General features: G+C 40.0%; 1 protein-coding gene across 4 annotated transcripts in view; it reads left to right on the top strand.

Moving 5' to 3' along the window:
- PRDM2 (PR/SET domain 2) overlaps window positions 1-25,455 on the top strand; it is a 109,803-nt gene that overhangs the window by 26,158 nt on the left and 58,190 nt on the right. For 3 of the 4 annotated variants that reach the window (XM_012439935.2, XM_012439937.2, XM_012439936.3), the window contains exons 4-5: window positions 4,587-4,739; window positions 11,399-11,525. In XM_012439935.2, coding sequence (XP_012295358.2) covers window positions 4,587-4,739; window positions 11,399-11,525 — 280 coding nt within the window. Of the gene's footprint in view, window positions 1-4,586; window positions 4,740-11,398; window positions 11,526-25,455 lie in introns of those variants that run through there. The other variant, XM_021668282.2, reaches the window with a different exon arrangement.

Genomic DNA, 25,455 nt, shown 5'->3' on the forward strand with positions numbered 1-25,455 from the left:
CATATTGTTTGTCATTTAGCCATCAATTGGAAGCAATATATGGTAAACCACACTGCTGTGAACATCTTTGTATATACATCTGGGTACAATTGTCCAGTGATCTCATTAGAATGAATTCCTACAAGTGTATGTGCTGGTTTGTGTGTGTATATTTTAAAGTTTTTTTGTTTGTTTGTTTTTTGGTCAGGTGCGGCTAAATTTCTTCCAAATCAATTTGTTTTCTGCTCAGCAGTGTTTTGGGGCAATATCTGTTTTTTCACTCCCTTTCCAATATCTTTAAAATTTTTTTGTGTGCTCATTTAAAAGGTTAAAATTGTTTTACTTTCAAGTTATTTTTTGATAACTAAGATTAGTATTTTTATGAGGTTTTGGCTGTGTGTATTCATTGTACTTCTTGGTCTATTTTTAAAAATTGAAGTGTCATCTTTTTCTACAAAAGCAAATATTCCTTTTGTACGTCAGTCAGTGTGACTTAGAAGATGCCTTAGTCTCCTTTGAAACAAAATGAGCTATGTACGAATAAGGAATTGACTCAACTGTAACACTTTGCTTTTTGCAAATGGCTATATTGACCTCAGAGCCAGGAAGTTCTGGCACAGCCTGTATTTTTATCCTGAGGCAGGTAGATAGACTCCAGCTACCTTCTGAACTGTGTGGTTTTCTTGGCAACTATCTGTGTTTGTCTCTGCAGTCTCATTAGTCTCAGTAGCAGTGTCAGTATTTGGGTGGGGAGTGAGTGGGACTCTGCCATCACTGCAGTGAATTAAAATGAAACTTACTATCCCTGAGCCCAGGGGCAGTTTATATTGCAGATGGGGGGAATAATGCCTGTATAAGTTACTATGTACAGATACTCTCCTTGGTGCCTCTGATGATTAAAGTAACTACGTGCACCTCCTAGCATGGTACCTGTTACATAGTAGGTGCTCATTAGATATTGGTAGTTCAGTTAACTAGGATGGTCAAGGAAGGCACTGATAAATAGAAGACAGGCAGATCTGAGTTGAAGCCCATCTTTATGACAGTCAAACAGGTGACTTTGGGAAAGTTATTTAACTTATGAGCCTCAATTTTCACATATTCAAAGGAGAGATAATAAACCTGCTACATAGGGTTAAATGAGATAATATGCCAGGCAAGTAGCATTATGCCTGACGTTCAAGTTTCGAGAGGAAGAAGGCAGTGTTAGTGCCTGGTAAGGTGGATGCTGCCGCTTGGCAATCATAGGCTTAGACACCCAGGCATTCCCAGAAGAGCAGCATCCTCACCATCAGCAGGGGGAATGGGAGCTTTGTTCCAGAAGAAAAGGTGCAGTAAAGAAAGGTGATTAATGTGGGTAGGGGAGGGAAGAAGGCATGAGTGGTGGGAATCATGGGGAAGAAATGGAAACATCCAGATGATATCCTTTCTTCCTAAAAATAAAGTAGGAGGCTCATTTCTTTTGCCCAGCCCGTCTGCCAGCCAGTTGATTCTGCAGTTCTGTTTCAGGGCCTACTCGGGTGTTTTATAGTCTGGTTTTGGGGAAATGTGTATATGTATACATGTATATACAAAATTAAAGTTAAAAATAGTTGCCAAATAGATGTTCCTTAAAAATGAAGGATGATAAATAAGTGCTGGAAGCATCTGTGGGAGGAATTGGTGTGGGTGAGAAGGGAAGGCTTCTTGCAAGAGGAGATTTCATTTGACTTCTAAAAGGGGTTGAGGTTTCGGTCCTTTTCTTTTTGAAGGGCACTGATATTTCCCAGAGTCTGTTCCATCGCCCCTTTGTCCTTGCAGATGCTCTGGATGGAGCAAGTTTTTTTTTTTTTTTTTTTTTTTTTTTTTTTGAAAGAGAGAGAGAATAGGAAGGAGGGAAAAGGAAGAGAAAGAGAGAGAGAGAATGGGGAGGAGGGAGAAGGAAAAGAAAGAGGGAGAGAGAATGGGAGTATTGCTTTCTTGCCCAGGCTAAAATGCAATTTAGTAATGGGTATTGAAAAGCTCTTTTATACTGATAATTATACTTAATGATGTAGTCAGGAAGGAATAAGGGAAGAAGATAACAAACAAACAGCCAACCAATATTTAATTTAAACCTATAAAATGCTATGCGATTACTGAGGAGTGATTTACTTCCAATTATATAGTCACCTTTGGAATAGGTGTGAGGTGGTAATGTATGTTTTGTGTATTTGAAGTGGAGAGTTCTATAAATGTTTATTAAGTTTACTTGTTCCGGGTCTGAGTTCAAGTTCTGAATATCCTTGTTAATTTTCTATCTCGTTGATCTATAGAATCGTTAGCTCTTCTTGTTACATTGATCCTTTTGCCATTATGTAATGTCATTCCTCGCCTCTTTTGATCTTTGTTGCTTTAAAGTCTACTTTATCAGAGGCGAGAATTGCATCTCCTACTTTTTGTTTATTAGTTTATTTTTACTCTCTGTTTGATTGGTAAATCTTCCTCCTTCTCTCTGAGTCTTTGTGTATTGTTGCATGTAAGATGGGCCCGGATGCAGCATACCGATGGGTTTTGGCTTTTTATCCAATTAAAATATATATAGGTTTAATACCGGTGTTTGATGCTAGCTGGCTGTTTTGCCCATTAGTTGATGTAAATTTTTTATTGTGTTAAAGTTCTTTGCTTTTTGATATATTTTTGGAAAGGCTGATATTGGTTGTTCCTTTATATGTATAGTGCTTCTTTCAGAAGCTCTTGTAAAGCAGGCCTGGTGGTGGTGAACTCTCTAAGTACTTGTTTGTTCGCAAAAGATTTAATTTTTCCTTCTCTCATAAAGTTTAGTTTGGCTGGATAGGAAATTCTGGGTTGAAAGTTCTTTTCTTTAAGGATGTTAAATATTGGTCCCCACTCTTTTCTGGCTTGTAGGGTTTCTGCTGAGAGATCTGCTGTAAGTCTGATAGGTTTCCCTTTATGGGTAACCTGACCTTTCTCTCTGGCTGCCCTTAGTATTTTCTCCTTCATTTCAACCCTAATAAATCTGGCGATTATGTGCCTTGGGGTTGGTCTTCTTGAAGAATATCTTTGTGGTGTTCTCTGTATTACCTGGAGTTGAATATTACCCTGCCTTGCCAGGTTGGGAAAATTTTCCTGAATGATATCCTGAAGAGTATTTTCCAACTTGGATTCATTCTCTTCATCACAGTCAGGTACACCTATCAAACGTAAATTAGGTCTTTTCACATAGTCCCATATTTCCTGGAGACTTTGCTCATTCCTTTTCATCCTTTTTTCTGCATTCTTGTCTTCTCGTTTCATTTCACTGAGCTGGTCCTCGACTTCTGATATCCTTCCTTCTGCTTGATCAATTCGACTGTTTAAACTTGTGCATGCTTCGCGAAGTTCTCGTGTTGTGTTTTTCAGCTCCATCAATTCACTTATATTCTTCTCTAAATTGTCCATTCTCGTTAATAGTTCGTCAAACCTTTTTTCAAGGTTCTTAGTTTCTTTGCATTGGGTTAGAACAAGTTCTTTTAATTCACAGAAGTTTCTTATCACCCACGTTTTGAAACCTGCTGCTGTTATTGGAACACACGTGTAATCTATTAAGCCTTGTTCCGTTACTGATGAGGAATTGCAATCCCCTGTAGAGGGAGAGGCATTCTGATTTTGAGTATTCTCTACCTTTTTACGCTGGTTTCTTCCCTTCATTATATATTTGTCCGTCTGTCGTCTTTATAATTACCGGCTTTCTAACTGGGTCTCTGACGTCCAACTTGTTGATTCCCTGCGCCGAGATCTGAGCAATCCACTGAGCCGGCCAAAACAGTGGTGTTAAGATTGATGGTGCTTTTCTGCCCGGGGATCTCCGGACTCTGCACCAAGAACTGGCGCGCTAAGGCACCAGCAAAACCACCACGCCAGCCACAAGAGTCGCCCTGGCGACCCGTGGGGCTCCTCCACTGGGAATCTCCTGGTCCGTGAGCAACAAATATTCGTCTGAAAGTGTGGCGTCCTCTTGTTCTTTGCGCTTTCACTGGGAGGTACGTGCCCGAGCTGCTAATCATCAGCCATCTTGGATCTCTCTCCCTGGAGCAAGTTTTAAGAGTGAGCTGAGTTTGCAGAAGCGTCATATCCTGTTACCCATGTGCCTGGCTCACGATGCTTGTTCACTCCTGAAGTCCCTGTCAGCCCTGTGAGGAAGGGACCTGCTGAACTCTATTGCCTGGCAAGGCCAGGACGCCATACTCGACTAGTGGAGCAACCCAGAAAGCTTGGGATGTGGGTGCTGCTGAACAACACTGCAAGCTGTTTTCCTTTCTGAGTCACACTTTATGGAGCATAGTTGTTATTTGTCTCTGTGTACATATTTGTAAGCATTTGGAGATACCAAGCATGTTAACTATAGCTTTTTAAGTTTGGGTGGGAGAAAAAAACAAGCCTAAATAGAAAAACAATGAGATTTACACAGTTTTAAATTTCAATTTTCACCTTTTTCTTTTCTCTGTCGCTTGTTTTGTTTTTATGAAATGCTTTATATAGAGTACTTGCATATAATGAAAACGAATTATCCTTAAAAGTTAAAAATGGAAACATTTTAAAGATATTCCTATTTTAACAATAGTTTTTTATTTCTCTCCATTCTCAAGGTATATTACCCAAATTTGGGATGGATGTGCATTGATGCCACTGATCCAGAGAAGGGAAACTGGCTGCGGTATGTGAATTGGGCTTGCTCGGGAGAAGAGCAAAATTTATTCCCACTGGAAATCAACAGAGCCATTTACTATAAAACTTTAAAGGTAACAGTGTTAGAATTAATTTACCATTAGTTACTCTGCTACGTTTTCCTTGTTTTTTTGAGACTGTCTCATTCTGTTGCTCAGGCTGGAATGCAGGGGCTCCATCACGGCTCACTGTAGCCTAAGCCTCCCCAGGCTTGGGTGATCCTCGGACCTCAGCCTCCTGAGTAGCTGGCACTACAGGCACATGCCTCCACACCCAGCTAATTTTTGTAGAGACAGAGCTTTGCTATGTTGTCCAGGCTGGTCTCAAACTCCTGGGCTCAATCGATCTACCGGCCTCAGCCTCCCAAAGTACTGGGATTACAGGCACGAGCCACAATGCCTGGCCCTGCTTATGGTTTTCTAATGCTGTCCTTAGTTGTGACTGACAATGACTTTGCAGACCTTGAAAGGATTATATTTGGAAGTGCTTCATCCACACACTCAAGGTTCTGTGTTTTAAATATATGGTTGCCCATGTGTGTCAGGGAGCTAAAGCATGAAGATCGTGTTAAGTAATTACGCACTGCTCCTTTAAAGATACTGATGAGTTAAGCAAGTGGCAGCTGCTTCCCTCCTCCTAAGACACAGAGGCATTAGGAACTGTCTGACTGGCAGATTTATCCAACTGTAAGAAACCATCAGTAGCTATGGTGGGTCTGTGTTAATTGAATACACATTGTTAATCTTTGATATTAATGCAGCTTTGGATTAGCTTTTCTTTTCCCTAAATTTTACTCAGAACATGTTTCTTCCTTCCGCCACATTTTCCTTGGAGATATTAATTGTTGAAAAGAAGAAGAAAGTCATGTTTTAGGACTAGTAATGAGGTTATGTTTTAGGACTGGTAATGAGGTTATGGAGCACTTTCAGAGACATAAGTATTAGGAAGCGTTGAGTGTTGCTGCATTTTGTCATTGACCAAGGCCATGTCTCTCCCTCATTTTCATGGATCACATTCTTGAAGAAGACAAATCCTCACATTATACCTGGAGATGTTCTAAGAAGAATCTCGAGCCTGTTAAGATGGATGGTTGTTGCTTTTTGATACGCAAACTTGCCATAAGGCAAATTTCTCTTTATTCACTTACTTCCATTAAAAATGTCATAGATTGGAGAATGTTCTATGAAAAAAATTATCTCCGTGGAGTTGAACACTTGGTGAACACACATTTCAGATAGTGGCCAGCTTTGCAGTGTGCTGGGTTTTGTTAGTGTGGTGGCAATAGCCTTCTGGAAGTTGAGTTAACATGTAGCCGTTTAATTTTCCTTTGCTGCAGCTTTCCTGACGTGGTTAGCCAACTAGACTGCCTTTGACCATGCTTATACCCAGGTCTTTGCATCCAATCCCTGCAGGAGACTTTTTTTGTTATACTTTCTTATTTAGGATTTTAAAAACCTTGTTTTCCATTTTCGTTCTGCTGGATTGTAGTAACATGCTTTTCTAGTAGGTATTACTCTACATTTTCTTATATTGAAGTTTGAAATTGGATACAAGAATGCATTCTGTTTCTCAAAAGTATTTAAAGTGAGAAATACATGTAGTTGAATCAGTGAGGTAGAATCCTGGTAGAGATGAAATACTAGTTAGGGGATGAATATGAGACGATCAAGGTAATAGGAAAGAAGTTTTGAAGGCATGCAAGCCCATGTAGATATTAGGACAGTGCAATTCCTTCATTATACTTCAAGTTAAAATATGCTCATCTCTGATGCAAATTCAGAGAAACACTGAGTAGCAAGATAGAATAGTGCTTGGGAGAGTGAACTCTGAAGCCAGACTGCTTGGGTTAGATCCTGACTTGCTGTGATCCAAGGCAAGTAGATGTGACCTTACTAGCTTTGTAACCTTAGCTAAGCCCCTCTCCATGCCTCAGTTCCCTTATTGTAAGATACAGGTAATTATGGCATTGATCTCATAGGGTGGTTGTGATGATTGCATGGGTGAATATGGATAGAGCTCCAGCACCTAATAAGTGCCAATACATGATTGCTGTTATTTTTTACAAGGTGGTATGGTATCATGGTCAGGAGTGGGGACTCTGGAGCAGACTCTCTTGTGAGCAGATTTTGGCTTCTAGATATGTGACCATGCAAAGGTACTTAATCTCTCTGTGTCTTAGTATTCTCATCCATAAAATGGAGGTAATAATAAGACTGCTTCATGGTTTGTTGTGAAGGTTAAACAGGTCAACATACAGAAGGTTCTGTGAACAGTTCTTAGTCCAGTGTGAGTCCTCAAGTGTTAACTAGCTATACTAGTACTATTACTTTTGTCCAAAATAACATAGTTCTGATTTTTGCAGACCTCCCCTAATCTTGATCTTTGATATTTGCTCAAGTATGTACAAAGCCTTTCACATTTTTTACTAGTGATTATCTAACTCTGTTCTTCTAGATTAAGTGTTCCGTGGGTTAGGTTTTGTGAAGAAATTACATGTGATGCTTTCTGGGCTCTATCACCTTGTCAACTTATTATTACACCAGATAATTGGGAAATCTCAACATTGGTTTTGTTTGTAATATGGTTAAAAATGATTTAAATTCCTGAAAGTTAGCTGTTAACTCTGCTATCAATTCGTTCCTCTGTTTGTGAGTTTGATGAATATTTATTGTGAGTCTACTGTGTGTACCAAGTCCTCTCCTATAGGTGGTGAACAGGACAGACAAGGTCTCTGGTCTGGTGGATCTTCCGTGTTACGGGGGAAGAGGCAGATAATAAACAAGTAAATAAGAAAGTAATTTCTGGTAGTGATCAGTGTGTTAAGACAGTAAAATGTGATAGAGACTAGCTAGGTAGGAGAGGGCTGCTTTGTCTCTAGTGAGTCAGGGAAGGCCTTTCTGAGGAAAGATGTTTGAACCCCACTCCTGGGATAGGACGGAGACAGCCACGCAAAGGTCTGCTGGAAGAGCAATCCAGGAAGAGGAGTGGTAGGAGCGAAGGCCTTGGAGGAGAAATGAGCTAATGTTTTTGGTTTGTTTTTTAAAGGAATAGAACAAAAGCCCGTGTGGCTGGAGGGAGGAGGAGAGGAATCTTAGGAGATGAGGCTGGTGAGGTCCACAGGGATGGATTAGTTTTAGGGTTAAGTGCTGTTCACCCATTGGAGAGTTGAGGCCAAGATCTGACCTATGATTTTTTAAAAGACCATGCTGGGGACTGGATTGTAGGTGGGTGTGAGTGGCTGTACTTTGTGTTTGTGTGTTTGAGTATTTTATCCTGGAATACTTCTCTCATTTTCTAATATTTTTTAGATTTAGGCACATTTTTCTAATATTCCTTACCCAGTATGGGGAATATTAGAACCCTTGCTTCCTCCCGATTTGTTTGGTAAAATTTCAAGTTTATTTTATATATGCTGATGTTTAAAGAAGAGAACATGGAGCAGATTCTTGGTTTTATACCTTTCTGAACCCAAAGAGAAAGTTGGAAGAGTTTAAAATCTTTGTTGTTAATTTTTCTTTAACATCAAAATATATTTAAAGAGAGATTGTTTGGTCTTCTATTTTTTAAATTGGATTTATATTTCCTTTTTGAAGGGAGTAGTTTCTCTTTTCTTTTGAATTTAACTTAAAAATGCTAATCAGTGCAGAAGAAAAAAACAACAGTATGGAAGAAAATAAGCTTTGATTTAAAAAATATATATTATTATTTTTCTCATCATAAGGGTTCATTGGTGTAGCTGTTTTAATATAAAGTTGCGAAACATATATAGCTCTGTAATATAACCATTTCAAGTTGCTAATAATTTTGTTTTGTTTTCTACTACTATTTTTTTTTAAGATGTAGTCTTGCCCTATGGCTCAGGCTGGAGTGCAATGGTGTGATCTTGGCTCACTGCAACCTCCACCTCCTGGGTTCAAGTGATTCTCCTGCCTCAGCCTCCTGAGTAGCAAGGATTACAGGCATATGCCACCATGCCCAGCTAATTTTTTGTATCTTTTGTAGAGACGGGGTTCACCCTGTTGGCCAGGGTGGTCTCAAATCCTTGACCTCGTGATCCACCTGTCTGGGCCTCCCAAAGTGTTGGGATTACAGGCATGGGCCACCCCCCCGCCCAGCCTTTTTTTGCCTTCCAAGCTCAAGTGATCCTCCCACCTCAGCTTCCTGAATAGCTGTGACTACAGGTATGCACCACCATGCCTGGCTAATTTTTGTGTTTTTAGTAGAGACAGGGTTTCACCATATTTCTCAGGCTGATCTTAAACTCCTGGCCTCAAGTGATCTGCCCGCCTTAGCCTCCCAGAGTTCAAGGATTGCAGGCATGAGCCACTGTGGTCACTAATAAATTTGAAAGCTGTTCAGCAGCTAACAAATATGTTCCTTTTGTTCTAACACTTCATCAGTGCTAGAACTTCCATATTTGATTTGTGGTACAGATTCTGGTGTGTTTTTACTTTGTGTGTTTTGCAGCAACAAGAATATCTTAGGACATGAGTGCCCTCCCAAGGGGCGTTTGTGTGGATGTTTAACTTCACCAAGTTGCTAGTTCAGTTAGCACTTCCCTGACAACTGCAATGGAGAGAACAGGGAAATGTAAGCTCTTATTCTTAGAGGAATCTTGAAAATGTCCAGTGATATCTTCTCGCTAGTTCTCTGGTTATGCCATTTCAGAGCGTTTGTCTTCACTCCTTCCCGTGCTCTTTTTTGCTTTGGTTTTAAGACTTTACGTATTTCTGAGAACTCTAGTCATTTCAAATATTAGTTAATACCACCATTTCTTAAATATGTGACTTACAACAAAAAATAGAGAAACTACACATTTCATCTATAATTTTCTTTAACATAAGCCTGTTCTTTCAACAGACTAGCTCATGGCTGTTTTCACTCATTAACATCTTGTATATTAAATTTTTTTGTTAGATTTAACAAAAATAAGAGAAAGGCAGATTTTTTCTTATGGGTGGAGGAGAGCAAAGCAAACAGCTGCCTTTTATTTTAAAGAATTTAGAGTATTTTAAAATTTGGACTATATAAACAGTGAGAGTTCTACAGAGAATTAAACGAAGTAGTATTTACTTTTAGGGGCTTTATCTAGCCTAGAAGGTATGTTGGAGTGAGGAACTATTTTGTTTTCAAACTGTAGGTGGAATTTCCCTCCCCGCAAAAACCAAAAAACACAAAACACACAGGATCACTCTCTTAGATAACCATTGTGCAATGATGCAAATTAGGAAGCTAACACCAACACATTACTTTATTAGCTAATATGTACATCTTACTCAGATTCTGTCAGTTGTTCCAATCATGTCTTTGTAAAATGTTTTCATATCTGTTGTCATGTCTCATGTGTTTGGACGGTACCTTAGTCTTTGTCTTTTATAACCTTTTAGTTTTGAGAACTGGTTGGTTATTTTACAGAACGTCCCAGAGTTTGAGCTTCTCTTATGTTTCATCATGATTAAATTCTATGTAAGGATTTTGTGCAGAAATCTACTGGAAGTGATGCTCTGTTTTCTGTGCAACGTATTAGGAGACATATGCTGTTAATTTGTCTTATTACTAAAGTGTTTTTTTCTTTTGTAATTAATAAATATTTTATGGGGAGATATTCTGAGGCTATGTATTATATTTTATGGGGAGATATTCTGAGGCTATGTATTTTGTTACTTCTTTTACCTACTTTTAGCATCCATTTATGATTGATTCTTGCTTGAATTAATCATTACTGTAATGATTGCCAAATGGCAATTTTCTAATCAGCAATTTCTTTTTTACTGATTAGTTGGCATCTCCTTTAAGGAAGAGCTTTCCTTTTTATTTACTTGTTCCTTCCTTCCTTCATTCACATTAGGCTGGACTCACGGATTCTCATTTTTATTCAGTGGGTTTTAAATACAATTTTATTTGTATTGATACCCTTGAAACTTTTGAACAGATCAGTCGTTGTGGGAGAAACCAATAAGCTGTTTCCCCAAATTCTAGGGATGTAAACTTTGCACTCAGTGTGTTTTTTCTTCTGGATCTTGTTCTGCGTGGAATCAGTTTGATGGTGGTCTTCACTACTCCCAGTCATACATGGCTTAAGAATGTGATGGTTTAGGAGCATAATACACGGGAGATACTTCCTGCTATATTTGAAAGTTAAAATGCAGAAGTTTGATGTCCGGTCCAAAAGGCGAGGCACGGACCTCCCTGGACCCGAGCAGGTTGGTGGCCCCGGGCGGCCTCCCGTTGGAGGCGCTGGGATAGAAACCGCGGCGCATTCGTAAGTGTTTGCGCGTGGTTCCTCCTTGTCCTGTTGAAGTTGCTCTTGGGGTCTGTAACGCGCGCTGGTCTTTATCTTTCAGCACTCTGCTTTCCACGCCGCCCGCTTTACATTTCTCGACTTTAGATTTCGTGAGCAAAATGGTCCCATGTTTTATTTTTTACCGTGCGTGGGCCGTCGTGAGGCTTTAAACAGGAAGCTGTGACAGCACCCGGGCTCCGCTGCCCGTCACCTGGCCTTCCGCGCCCTTCGCCCGGCGCCGCGGGTGCGGTCCTCCCTCCAGCAGAGGGTTCCGGGCGCCGGCGCGGCCCGCTTGGGGCCAGGAGCCCTTCCTGCTGGCCGGGTGCGCGCGGCGCCGCCGACAGCTGTTTGCCATCGGCGCCGCTCCCTCCCGCGTCCCGGTGCGCGCCCCGCCTCCGTTAACAACCGCCGCTCTGATTGGCCCGGCGCTTGTCTCTTTTCTCCCCGCAGCCAATCGCGCCGGGCGAGGAGCTCCTGGTCTGGTACAATGGGGAAGACAACCCTGAGATAGCAGCTGCGATTGAGGAAGAGCGAGCCAGCGCCCGGAGTAAGCGGAGCTCCCCCAAGAGCCGGAAAGGTAGGAGCCCCCAGGCCCGCCCGCTCGGCCCCGGCGCCACGCCCGCACGCGACGCCGCCCTGCCGCCCCCGCCGCTGCTGGCCTGACCGCGAGGCGGGTCGCGGGCTCGGACGGCGGCGCCCGCGGCGTCTCAGTGACCTTTTCCGGACTCGGCCCGGCCCCGGCCCTGCTCTCGCCCCGCGGTGCCGCTCGGGCCCTGAGATCGCCGCCCTCCCGCCCGCCCGGCCGGGACCCGCTGCTGAATCACGGCCGCCGCTCGCTTGGGCTGTTTTCTAACTTGTGACTTAGAGCCCGGGCTGCGGAAAGTGCGCGGACGTCTCTCCTGGGCCGGACGCTCTCCTGCGGGCACCCCGAGCCGCGCTCCGCATTCGCGCGCACGGCGGGCGCCCGAGCCTTCTCGGGGCCGGCCTGACAGCACGGCTCCTCAGATTCGGGCCCGCAGCTCAGGACGCGGGCTGCGTCGGCCGCGGAGTCGGGGCGGGGGAGTGGGGGAGGCAGGGGCAGAGACAGACAGACACAGAGACAGGAGGCGGCGGGGAGGGCAGGGAGACTGCGGGCGCGGTTGGCTTCCGAAAGGATGCCCAGGGGGTTGTGGAAGTTAGCGTGTTGTTCTGTCGTTTTGACGCAATTCTCATAGTTTTACGACTTCTGATGATTTCGAACAAAAGGTAAAGTGTAGTCATACTTAAAAAGGGAGGGCATAATTTCTGGGTAGGAAAATAGTTTGGTTGGCTGTATCATATTTCCAGCTGGCATACTGACACGTTGGGACTTTTTTTTTTTAATGAAGAATTTTAATGTGAACTCAGGAATCAGTCATAGATTCCAGTTTGAAAATAAGCCAAGGCACAGTATGGTAGTTTCTTATTGATACAAATAACAGGTTTTTGTTTTTTTTTTCCCTCACCTTAGGTCTTAAGTAAATTTTTATAGTCATCTGAACAAACAGGTCCATCTTTTACCCAACATTGCAAAGTGAGTTGTGGAAGACATAGTGTAATTAAAGTCATACTGTAAACTCGATTTGGGAAAATATTAAAATCATCATTAAGGAATGTAGGCAAGAAGTCTGTTTTGATTTTTCAAGTATGTATTCTTTATATATCACTACGAAATGGAAATACAATTAACTCACCCATGGAACAGTTGGTAGGCCTTTTACTGAATATGCACTCTATTTATTGATGTGATTTAGTCACTGCTTTAGAGTGTTAAATGCTTTTGATCCTGAATCAGATGATCAGAGTCTAGAAAGTTCCCAGTTTTTTTTTTTTTTTTTTTTTTTAACTTTTACTGGGTAATGGGATTTTGTTATTAGGCTTAGTGCTTAATTGGTTGCAATGAAAACTTTTTATGTAATTCAACTTGTTCCTTTATTTTGTATTCATTTTGTTTAATGTTACCAGCCTTCCAGGTAAGTTGTGATATGTAAGGGGCTGGAGATGGGAAGGACAGGACTCTCTTTACTGTGCCACTAATCGTAACTAACTCATGTACTTAAATAGATTTGTAGTTTAATAGCAACCTCGGTTTAATGCTTTTCTCTGTTTGGCATACTTTGGTGTGCATGTTTATTAGAACATACGTCATTACTCTTTTGCTTTTTTGCTTATCTGTAAATTTATTTTTCTCTTAGTTGGATGTGGGGAAAACTCGAACATATATTTTTTGCTATATTAGTGATATGTTAACTTAATATCTGCAATTTTATACCTGCATAGATGGCTGGTGTTTTATATTGACTTAAATAGTTCATATTTCTTATTATCCTATTGTTTTGTACTATTCTGGGCAGCCTATAACCCAGAATCCTAGGTTTTAATTAAAAGATTTATGCAAAGCTCACTCTTGGAACTTACAGTCTGTTTTTAACAGCTTACAAAAGAGACCTGTTTGCTCTCTAAGACTTAAATTTTGAAGAGTTTAAATAATGAGTCAAACCTTTTTTTACTTTTAAATACTCAGAACCAACTTACAGCTTGCAAAGACCTGAAATGGAGACTTTTTTATATTAAGTCAGTTCTATTTAGGTTTTATGTGTGACCTCAAACGTTTAAGTAATATCTTTTCAGGTAGTGATGTCAGAGAGTGAATCAACATAAATGTCATTCAGAGGCAATGTTAACTTAGTATTGCTGAAAGCTGCATGTTGAATACATGCAGTGGACAGGTAGATTGACAGTGGGCCTGACTTCATTTTCATTCTGAGACAGAGAGAAAAACAAAGGGCTGAATTCTTCTTAGTTCTGGACCTCAGCTTCTTTGCATGACAGCTGCTATGCTTACAGCTGTGCGTTGCAAGTGGTGCCTTTCAGAATTCATCAGATTGCTGGTAGATCATAGGCTTGTTTGGGCAGGGCAAAGCCCTAATTTCTTTACGTCCAAAGTAGTGGACCCTTCTCTTCTCTCCCGTCATCACCTCTCCCCTCCCTCCCCCATATTCATTCATTCATCTAATGTTTATTTAGCCCATGCTGTGTGCTAGGCACTGTGCTCTGTTGTACCGCACAGTGATGAGCAAAAAGGCAGCAGTAACTCTTCTCATGGCGCCTGTAGTGTCTTGGGGGAAATCATCATTAAATCAGTAAATAGCTGATCAGCGCCTAGATGGTTGGCATGTAGTGGGCCCTCAATAAATATTCATTGATTGGCAATGACTCACACAAATGTGTTGAAGGAAAAGAACACAGTGCTGTGAGAACACAGTTCATATTGTCTGCGACCGTGGAGCAAAGATGGGCATACATCAGACATTTTAAACTAGAGTTTAATTTGGATTCTCAGCTTTGTGATTAATCTTCACTTTTTACATATCTGAGCAGCCTCTGTAAAATGGAAAACATGTTATTTGGATGAAATAGATTAAACTTTCAGGTAGAGAGCAAGGAGGGTTTTTAGTGTCAGGTGTTTCAGGTTATTTTAATGTGAACCATAGAAAGATTACAATTATAAAATAGCATAGAAACGGTCAAATTTAGAAGCATTTCTCATCTTCTTGATCTCTGTCCTGTTTGTTTTGGTGAGAAATGAGAAATTGAATTTGCTTGTTAGCAGTAAGCAATGACTGTTGGCAAATGTTCTTCCAGAATGTAGACTATCATGGCAGTGTTTTCCCTGCTTTCTCAGCTGCATAAGAACCTTACCTGAAGTTCTTTTAACCTAGAGAAACAACAGTGGCTTTCTACAAATGGGCTTAGTGGAAGGAATGAAAAATGGAATGCCTGGGTGTTTACCAGGTATGCAATTTTGGACAACTCATGTCACCTCTCCGAGACGAAGTTTCCCTAGCCTTAAAAATGAATATCATAATATCGATGATACTTGTGCCATCTAACCTCACAAAGTTGTCAAGAGCAAGTGAGATAATAAAAACATGCTCTGTGAAGCTGTGGGCTCTTGGAAATGTAAGTACCACGTCTCAGAACATGGTTGGCATTTACTTCCCTGCTACTTGCAGAGAAACTACTGACTTGATGACTCATTTATTCAATAGGGATTTATGGAACACCTGTGGAAGCTCAGAATAAGCATTGGATCTCTTCTTTCCCTCTTTCTTCCTGTGTCACAGCCTCCTTCTGTGCTGATTCACCCTTGTTATAGACCTATTTCTAACCTATTGACCTCACTGTTCACAGCAAATTAGGAGAAAAGAGTTTATATTTATAGCAGCAGGAAGTTTTATACCTGAAAGCTGGACGTTGAAGAAGACAAAGTTTATAACAAAAATCAGCAATGAATGATAAAGAACAGGTTTTGTAAGGTCATTTAATAGGTTCAGGTAGTCCTTCATAAAAACCTTAAGTAGTGCCTGAGAATATTAACTAGTTTATAAGCATTTATCTCTATGACTTTTAGTCACCACAGAACAGTTAAATTATAATCAGCTTAGCAAAGTGATATTTTATCTGTCTCTATCATCAGAATTGTTTAAATTAAAAACCTTGGTACTGTGAAGAACACTAAGTCTTTTGAAATTGTATATATTTGAAATTCTTCAATAAAGGTGTTGAATAACAAGCCTTTAGAAACTTAAAATTTAGTGACATAAGAGAGCCATATGCAAAGATAACTTAGTCTAAGGTACTTTTTTTAAAAAAATGTGCTAAACAGATGGTATAGGCAGTAAGGACTATTGCCCTCCCTAAGAGGAGGAAAAAGGGATGATGAGCTTGGCCAGGCTAGCTAGGGAGACTTTATGTAGAAAGGGTGGCAGGATGGGGACATCTCAGAACAGAGAGGAACAAGGAGGACGTTAAGAGCAACGTTGGGGGCTGAGAAGTTGTAACTGTGTGGATGGTCTTCCTCTCTGTTATTTAACAAGTATTCCTTGCATCTGTGTCAGGTACTATTCTGGGGGCTGGAGTTTCAGCAAAGAACTAAAATGACAAGGGTCCCTATTCACATGGAATCACATTCTGGAGAGTGGGGACTACAGGCCAACAGATGAAGTAGGCCTTGTAATGTCAATAGTGTGTCGCAGGGTAGGTTGTATGGCCTGACTGTTGGTGGGTGGCCAGGGGTGACCTTTCTGAGGTTGTGACATAAATGACACAGGAAGTTCTAGGGGCTGAGGGCTCCAGGAATAGGGACCCAGTTCTATTAGCAGTTCTACTCATTAATAAAATAGCTTACATGAGTATTTTTGGAGTATGAAACTTAGTTCTGCAAATGGACATATATTGGCCCTTTTTCTGCCAGGTGCTGCACCAAGCGGCTGGGTTGGTTGGTGGGGAGAGGAGAGATGACTACAGCAGGCACCATCCTCCTCCAGTGCGGAGTCTCCAGGTCCGTTTCATTACAGCCACGCGCAGGTCAGACTTAGTGGGTGTTCTGGTTGGTGAGGGGGAAGGAAGTGGACACTTCCAAAACTGGAAAACTTGTCCAAGATTCCTCTACCAATGAGTATCACAGTCAGAATTTCAACCAGGTTTTCCATGCCTTTTCTTTATATAATATGCAGCTTTTTGTCCACATGTGGTTGGCAGCAACAGAAGTGACAACATTGGTTCCATTTAAAGTTGAAATTAGAGAATACATTTAATAAACGCAGAGTGGTTGGGCTTCCACGGAGTTTGATCTCCTAACCTTTCCTAGCAGCTGGCAGCTCTGTTTCAGACTGCAAGCTGAATGACAGAGGCCTGTGTCTGAGGATGGGCCTTATGCTTACTGGGTGCCTGGTGGGCAGGTCCTGTTCCCACTCACGGGGCACTGGCCTGTGGTTCCTGTTTGCAGGTGCTGGAGCAGGATGTGGAGCACTTGGACATGGCAGCGTTCCTGTGTCTGGCTTTATGCTGGCAACTTTGTGGCGTCGGACACAAATAAGCTGCTTCCGGGTTGGTCAGTCTTGGAGGGGCCTGTCTCTGCTCTAGCTTTCTGGCTGCCTCCTGAGGGTGCCTTTGCTGAGCATTGAATATTCTGTCGCTGGTGGTTGCTTGCCAGGATGAACTCTCTGCTGGTGTTGTGGTGGTCTGTTTTTAAAAGCTCAGTATAGTTTTAATTAGTATTTTTTCAACAGTAGGACTTAGGGAATTAAAAAAAAAAAATGCAGTTCTGCTGCTGCTGCTGAATTGCTCCAAACTGAGATAAAAATGTTGGTCAATATTTTCATTTTGTGCCTTTGATTCTTATATCCATCCTTGTTTACAGGGAAATTATGTGGACTAAAACTTTTCAAAGCATTTTGCAAATTTCTCACCAGTATTTTAGTGGGTGAATTTGCAAAAATCAACATATGCCATGATTAAAAAGTTTTAAACATCATAATTGTGTGTATTGGGAACCATGCTGTGCTCTATTTTTAGGTTGTTATTTTGGTTCTCTTGTCCATATGTAAATTGGAAGATGAGACTTCCTAATACAGAAAAAAGGTTTGATTATGATTACATTTTCTAAAGGATACAAAAGAGGTAACAAGACCCTTACAGTTAGTTCAAAATACTTTAGTTGATTTTTACAAATCCACTTATAATTTGAAAGTAAAAAACCCAATTTCCTGTGCTTTCCTTCAATATGAACACTAGGTTCTTTTTCTAAATTATGAATTTTTATTTAGTTTCATGTTTCAGTTTACAGATAGCTGTTACGATATTCAAACTAATGTTCATAGGAGTATTACAGAGAGGAAGGTGTAGTTTTTTATTTTATTAAAAAAAAACTTTTAAAGTTTATTTATTTATTTTGTAGAAACAGGGTCTCTCTGTGTTGCCAGGTTGGACTCCAACTCCTGAGCTGAAGCCGTCTTCCTTAGCTTCCCTAGTAGCTGGTATTACAGGCATGCACAGGGTGGAGTTTTGTATTTAAAGTTGCCTCTAAAGAATTGAGGAATTGGATAAATATCCCAAAAACACCATTATGGAGGTTAAAAATTGACGTTTCTTTTAGTTAAAGGTTGTATGGGGAGCTGGAGTTGAAGTTTCAGGTAGACTGGCGTGGTACTTTGTAGGCATTAGATTGCTTGTTTATATTTCACATGCTGCCAGACACAGGCCTTGACTTTTATTTTGACCATTCATCTGGCTGAGAGTGTTTTATTAGTGTTCATAATTTGGTTGAAATAGTTTAGAGGAGCTGAATGACATTGAAAAGCAAAAGTTTTTTGAAAATGCTATTGTTTCTTTAAGTGAAAAAGAGAAATACTGAAAGTAGCTGTTTTTCTTTTAGCCACTCAGATTAAACCGGTTTTCATACTTTACAAGAGTTCTTGGCTGAATTTATTTATACAGTGTATTTTGATATGGACGTATGTCATGCCTTGACACTTACTTGCACATCATGTTATGCCATGAATCACTCATTTCTATTGATGGTGACAACGACAGCAATTACCCTTGTTTCTAGCATTGTGCTGGTTGTTCTGTGTATACTATAGCTAATCCTCCCAATAACACTGCAAAGTTGAGGTCAGTTATCATCAATTGTAGAAGAGGAAACTGATGCTCCAAGGGGCTACATGCTTTGGCCAAGTTCACACAGGCCCTAAATTAAAGGCTCTGTCTTACCTAAATCCAGTTTTCATGCATAATGTTTCTAAGTAGGACAGATATACTGTATAAGTTGCAGTGTTTTATTTGCTTTACTGACTAGCCAAGGTGAATTTTCACTGCTCACCGTAAGAAGTGCCCACTTTAAATAGCAAGACTGTGATTAAGTGAAGTCTTTGGTGTAGGAAAGATCAGTTATGGTGACACCTTCAGTTATTTTTGCTTTGGAGATTTATGAATTGCATAGGTGTGTTGCATTCCTTTGAGCATCCCAGATAAACAGTTTTTAAAAACACAGATTGAGTTTTTACCCCTTGCTAGCTGTTGTGTATCAAGTGTTTTTTAAATGACATATTTGTTGTTCTGGGTTTCTAATGAATATTTTCTTTCTCTTAGGTTTTATATTATTTTGCTGTTAGTTTTGAAACCAAAAGAGCACAGTGAGACAGACATTGCTTTTGCCTGGCTCCCTCTGCAGTGCAGAGGATCCAGTCTAGGATTATAGAGCTCTTTAATTTTGTCCTATTGATGAGAAGCCGATGGTTAGCTTCCAACTTGGCAGCACTGGTCTTGCGTCGAGACTGGCTTAACAGTCTGGCTGTTCTACCAATAAAAGTATACATTTTAAAGTTTTCTTGAGCTGAATGTTATAGATAATGAACATGCTTTAATTAATGTGTGCTCTAAAGATTATTACAGAAACCGTAAGTACAGCTCTGATTTGTTTGTAGATATAATTGAGTTACATCATGCTTGTTAGTTTTTTCAGTTTTAGGAGGTGACATTTTGTTTTTTACTTGTTTTGCCAGAAAGTTTATTTGTCGAGTGGGATAGCTTTTTTTTTTTTTTTTCACTTTTTCACTTAAGAAGAATACACTTGAACTATTTGAAGCAGTACCTTCTTAAGGGGTTTTGTTTGCTGATAAAGCTTTCCTAGTCTAGCTGCTTGACTCATTCCAGAGGAGAAACTTTAAAGGAGACCAGAAGGTGAAAAGAGTTGCCCTAACGTATAGGCGTGTGCTCTTGAATTTTCCTAATGAGGACGACTCACTGATTTCCTCATTGTCTTTATTCCAAAATAGATTCTTAGAATATGTATGTCTGTATAAAATAGTTAAAGCTTCTTGAGTTTGTAGCCAATGTAATGTGGCTTTTTTTACTTGGAACTTTTACTGAGAGTGCTTGATTCGATTGTTCCTTAAAGAGATAGTGAGTAGTTAACACCCCCCAACCACCCAAACACATACTGTAGGCGAAATACAACTGCAGTTTAGTAGTCTATGCTTTCATTTTTTCAAACTTCTTTAGCATTTTTTTTCTCTTCTAACCTTTTCTCTGAAAAATAGGAGAAGGTATCTTTGTTTAAAAGGTTAAAACTCAGTGCTTATATTAGGAAAATGTCCTGAGGAATTCTGGATAAGAGACTAGAACATTCTCAGTGTTTTGAAGCATTTATTTTAGCTGCTTCTTATTCCTGCTTCTGTGGCCATGATCCTGAAATTTAAAAATATTTTGATGAAAGTTTTACTAATCTAGTGAATGTGTAGTTATTTTAGATGCTTAATATTAAAAGTACATAACATTTATTTTTAATATACAGAGAATAATGAATAAGATGATGATACTGTGTATGTGTGTGGTATATTAAAAAATCAGTTTCTAAGATAATATGACATCTAAAATACTGCTAATTTGATACTTTCATAACTTTCATTTTTATATGTTCTTGTTTAATCAGTGTCTAAACGATGAAAACTAATTTCACTCTTAATGAATTATAGCTGTCTGTTCCCAGTTATGGACAGTAGCAAAGGATTGACTTCTGTTAAGAAGAAAACTAATACAGCATTGCTTAGGCTAAAATTCCCCTGCCCTTTTTTTTTTTTATTTAAGAAAAACTAGTGGTAAAACAATTTTTTTCTTGTATTTATAATCCTACCTCTTGGTGTAGTCTTTTGTAGATTTCCTGAGGCGCCACATGCCACAAAAATGAAGGCAAACTGGTTTGTTCACCCATGTTTAGAACCCCAAAACGGAATTCTGTGCAATGTTTGAAGTTGCAGTGCCATTTAGAATGGGCAACAATGAAATTTCTGAGTTTTATTTATTTATTTATTTTTTTAAACCATTTGGCCTCTCAGGTTCTGTTTTCATTCTCTTGCCAGTTCGAGATGTAATATATGCCTTTCTGGTTCTGTTGGCTACATTTTCGTCTTTCATGTGTGGGATTATCAGAGCCTGCTTCTCTGGAATAGAGAGATTACTGGCCATAAGCAGAAAGTCTAAGAGCCTGTGAGAAATGAGAGTTCCTAGCTCTCCACCTCGTGCCTTGTTACTTTCGCCACGAGGATGTGAATGTTGGTCATAGCTGGGTGCTAAGTCTTGTATTCTTCTGTAGCAGGTTTATGCTCTGGGCAGCACCATGATGAATCATAGTTGTAGTTTTGATCTTTTACATGTGGAACAATCTCCTTGTCTATTTACACATAATGGACTGTAATTTTTGTAAGATTAACACTAATGTTGAAATTACAATTTCCCTCTGACATCCAAGAAAATAAGTAAAAGGGAGTGTCAATAATAATAAGTAATAAAAGATATATATTGTTAATGGTCTCAATCTTGGATTTTTGGACCAGGGGTTTAAGATTCCAAATCTACTTGATTTTAGGAATTTTGTTAATTGCTAAAGATATAATCCACAGTGTCTTTCCCTTGTTAGATGGGTCATGGGAGTGTTTGATAACAAGATCAAATTTGAGTTAAGCTCTTAATAACTCTTTTCAGTTATCATTATAAATCCAGGAATTCAGGATGGAAGATAATGCAAATTACGTCTGTATGCCAAGATAAAATTTGGGGTTGTAATAGAGTGTAGAAAATATTAAATCAAGAAAAAGTGATACTTAATTTCTGTCTGACCTTTTCAAATTTTAAAGACAGAGTCCTATAAATTTCATGGGTGATTGTCAAAAAGTACGTGAAATTGGTGAACTTTGTTTTCATAGAGAATGATTCTTGTGCTTCCTCCTACTCCCTCTTCAGTTTCTATGCTAAGCACATTAAAAAAAAAAAAACCTAAAACTTTTTTTTAGTGGGTGGAAATATATTGCTTGGGCTTCACTGTTCCTTTTGCATTAGATGCAGATTGATCAGTACTTTGAAAATGGATAACTTGTTTAAAATGAGCCTGGAGTGTATGTGTATGTTGAGTGGAGGGGAAAGGGGAAAATTTGCTGGCCCAGCTATATCTTGAATGTTAGGAGATGCACACACAATATGCAGAATTCATTGTGATACACCAGAACATAGCCTTAGAATTAAGAGACCAAATTCAAATACCAGCTCCACCAGTTAATAGCATCGTGACTTAAGATGTGTTACTCTCCACATTTGGGTCTTTAATTTGCCTGTCTGTAGAATGGGAATATGAGCTACCTATCCTACAGGGTTGCTGTGAGTATTAAGTGAGAACATTATAGGAACATTTCTGGTACACCAACCTTTGGTTCATTCTGTTGTAATGGTAGGCACCAGCAAAATTCATTCTGTAGTAACTGCCGTTCTTTGGCCTGTTGGCACACTTCTAAAAAAAAAATGATAATAAAAAAACACCAGTTTTGCCGTCTTGTGTAACATGTTCTCTTAAAATCCATATATTTTCCTTTCGCGTTGTGGAGTGAATTAAGGTGATTCAAATTAGGTAAGAGTAAAGGGCTTCTTTGGATCTGCAACTAAATATATGCATCATGGCACTAAGGAATTCTTCATATGCAAGAAACCTGCTTCTCTCTTAAAAGCTGTCTTATTTCACTGTTACCCAAACTAGGACACCTGTGGTGACATAGGTTGGTGCATTAGGTAACTCTTGGAATTTGATTTGTTCCATTTGCCTGGCAGAAGTAAACACATCTCACTGTTACATGGTCCAAAGCACTCATGACTGTTAAAACAGGATTTTATGTGAATGAGTTTTTCTTAACATTTTCTTAGATATTAAATTATCAGACAGCCTTTAAAGTAATCATGTGGGAGCAATTTCAGGGCTGTATATGACAGATTTTTTGTTTTTTTAACATTCTTTCTGGGTGTGAAATCAGGAAAAGCCAAATGGGTGAAAGGATTATTTTCTTAGAAGGAACTAATTAATTTGACGATACCAGTTTCCTGGGAAGAAATGTCCTGATTATCTGTGCAGCATCTTTACTGAGCATTCTGAGGAGTTGGAGTTCTTTTTCAGGGATTACACAGGTACATTCCTTCTGTTGAAAGGCAATGCTTGTACATACTCACAACTTAACTTTGTAATAACACAGGAGTCCCTGAGCCCCCAGTGTTGTCTACCAAATAATTGTGTTTACGTCCATTTGTGACTGTATGGGGAGAAAGAAGGGCCTTAGGTGTTATTTGATACTCAGAGGGGTCTGAAGTCTCCTCTCCAAAAGGTTAAGAACCACCACAGTGAACCAGTATGTTCAGTTTTCAAACTCAAGCAGAGACAGAAGCAATAAAATCAGTAGGTTACAGACTTTAAAAATGAAGTATACTCACAGCTTACACTGTTCGAGCATTTATATATTGATGTGGACGTGAGTGACAGAATTCTCTCAAACTTCTGTCCTCGTTGGACTTGTACATTTTTATAATAGTATCTGGGTGGGATCCTGTGAATCAGTGGACAACAAATGAACAAAACAAATGGATGAATTAGGAATTGTTAGTGGAAGCAGATTGTCATTGTCTTCATACGAAGGAACATATGCCGACAATTGAGATTTGTAGGCGTGTGCTTTCTGTAATTTGTTTAGTAGAATCTACTGTGGATACTCCTTACAATCGATTCCATTTATTGAGTCTGTGCCAGGCACTGTGTGGCATTCATTTTGTGCATTACCTCATTTTCTTCTTTTGACGACAATATCAGATTCGTATTGCCAGTGTATATCATAGTTGGTTCCCATCTGCCTCGAATCGGTTTATTTCTCATTAATCAAATCATGGCCCAAGGGCTGCACAATGTAGTTTGATGCTATTTCACTTTTATGGGTTTCTGTTTTTGAGGACCAAACTTATCTTGAGGACCTACTTTATTCTGAGTGCCACCACCACACTGGGGAAGGGGACAAGAGCCTAGTCCACTGTCTCACCTAAGTTTGGGTCAGCTCTTTACAGGGAGCATGTGTGACCTTGGAGACACAGTAACCTTCTGGGAGCAGGTGAAATGAGTGCGTGGGTTGAGAGACCCTTTCCATCAACGGTGGACACTGGCCTAGGAAGGACTCCTGTTTCAAGCCCTAGTCCTCTGTGAGCCTTCCCTCCCAGGCTTAATTTGTTCCCTGTGGGCATTATTTTACCCCTATATTGGCAAAAAAAATAGAAAAATCATCAGCTCAAGGACAGTGTGGGATGATCCTTGGAGACCAGCACCAAGGAAGATTTCGTGCCTCTGAAAGGCTCCCTTCTCAGTGTCAGAACCTGTTAGCAAGGCCGGGTCTGCAGTGCCAGCTCCTTAGGCTTCCCCGCTTTACCAAGTTCCATTGGTGAATGGCACTTTACTTCTTCCACTCCTCCCTCTTTTCTCCTTCTCTTTCTCTCCTGACTCCTTGCTTCTTTCACTATCCTTCCTTTCCTTTTTCTCGATTTTTAATGAAATACAGATTGTCGAGATCTTTTCCACTCAGTTTGCTTCTTGTTAACATTAGTAGGGCGTTTCTGCAGAGGGGCTTGTTTTTTACAACGTTAAACAGTCATGTAACTTCAATTTTAGATTCTTTAATAGCAGACATCTTTGTAGTAATATATATTTGTATTCTCTGTAGCTCATAAGTGTTGTATAGCTAATAAGCAGCCAAGGAAAATTATCGGAATACTTATTTACTTTACCATGATTCCAAAAACTTTACAAAGTACTCAAGAAATTTAAAAAAAATCTATCAAGAATAATAAGTTTGGGCTAAGTTTGAATAGCAGTCTGATATAGTCTGAATAGCTAGCACATCTGAGAATGAGATACACATTGCTGAATAGGCTAGTAGAATTTTGTGTTTAGGTGGAGAATCTATTTAAAAAATCTGGATTTGGCTGGGCATGGTGGCTTATGTCTGTAATCCCAGATCTTCAGGTGGCCCAGGCAGGCGGATCACCTGAGGTCAGGAGTTTGAGAGCATCTTGGTCAACATGGTGAAACCCCCCTTTGCTAAAAATACAAAATTAGCCAGGCATAGTGGCTCATGCCTGTAATTTCAGCTACTTGGGAGGCTGAGGCAGGAAAATAACCTGAGCCACTGGAGGCCGAGGTTGCAGTGAGCTGAGATTGCACCATTGCAGTTCAGCCTGGGCAACAGATCAAGACTCTGTCTCAAAAAAAAAAAATCTAGATTTGAATTTGAATGTAACTTGTGATTTGAAAGAGTTTATAAGAATAATATGTTTTAGTTTCGTCCTGTTCTTCAATCTGAAGTACAGCCTTGGCAGCTCTGAGTTTACCAGAGGGTATGAGTTTGTGCCAGCCGGTATGCGTGCGGAAGCCTGGAGGGGTCCCAGGTCTTTTTCCTTGGATTATATGTTGGTCCATAAGTGCTGATAGGGGCACAGCTGCGGGGGAGGAGGTGGCCGGGCACAGTTGAGATCTTCTGTCGTGGTCGAATCTGGTTGATCAGCAATAGTGGAGCTGAATCTGAAAACCTGTGCTGGACTAAAAGTGCCTCATTTTACAGTGGGGCTGAGTGATTAGGTAGCTTAACATCTCTGTAAATGCTCTTGTTTTTGTAAACGTCTGTTAAAATGTGGCCTAATCAAATGCCATTGTCTAGTTTTTGCGTTTTTAAGAGAAGCAAAATAAAGGTACAGAGTGATTATCACAGCCAACTGCCAAGACATTGACCCTTAGGTTAATACCGGCAGGCACTCAACATGATTGTTTAAACTAGATATTTTATTTAAATAATGAT

This window comes from Aotus nancymaae, unplaced genomic scaffold (genome assembly GCF_030222135.1).
Source record: "Aotus nancymaae isolate 86718 unplaced genomic scaffold, 86718_ANA_hifiasm-v0.15.2.pri h1tg000053l, whole genome shotgun sequence".
NCBI classification, from domain to species: Eukaryota; Metazoa; Chordata; class Mammalia; order Primates; family Aotidae; genus Aotus; species Aotus nancymaae.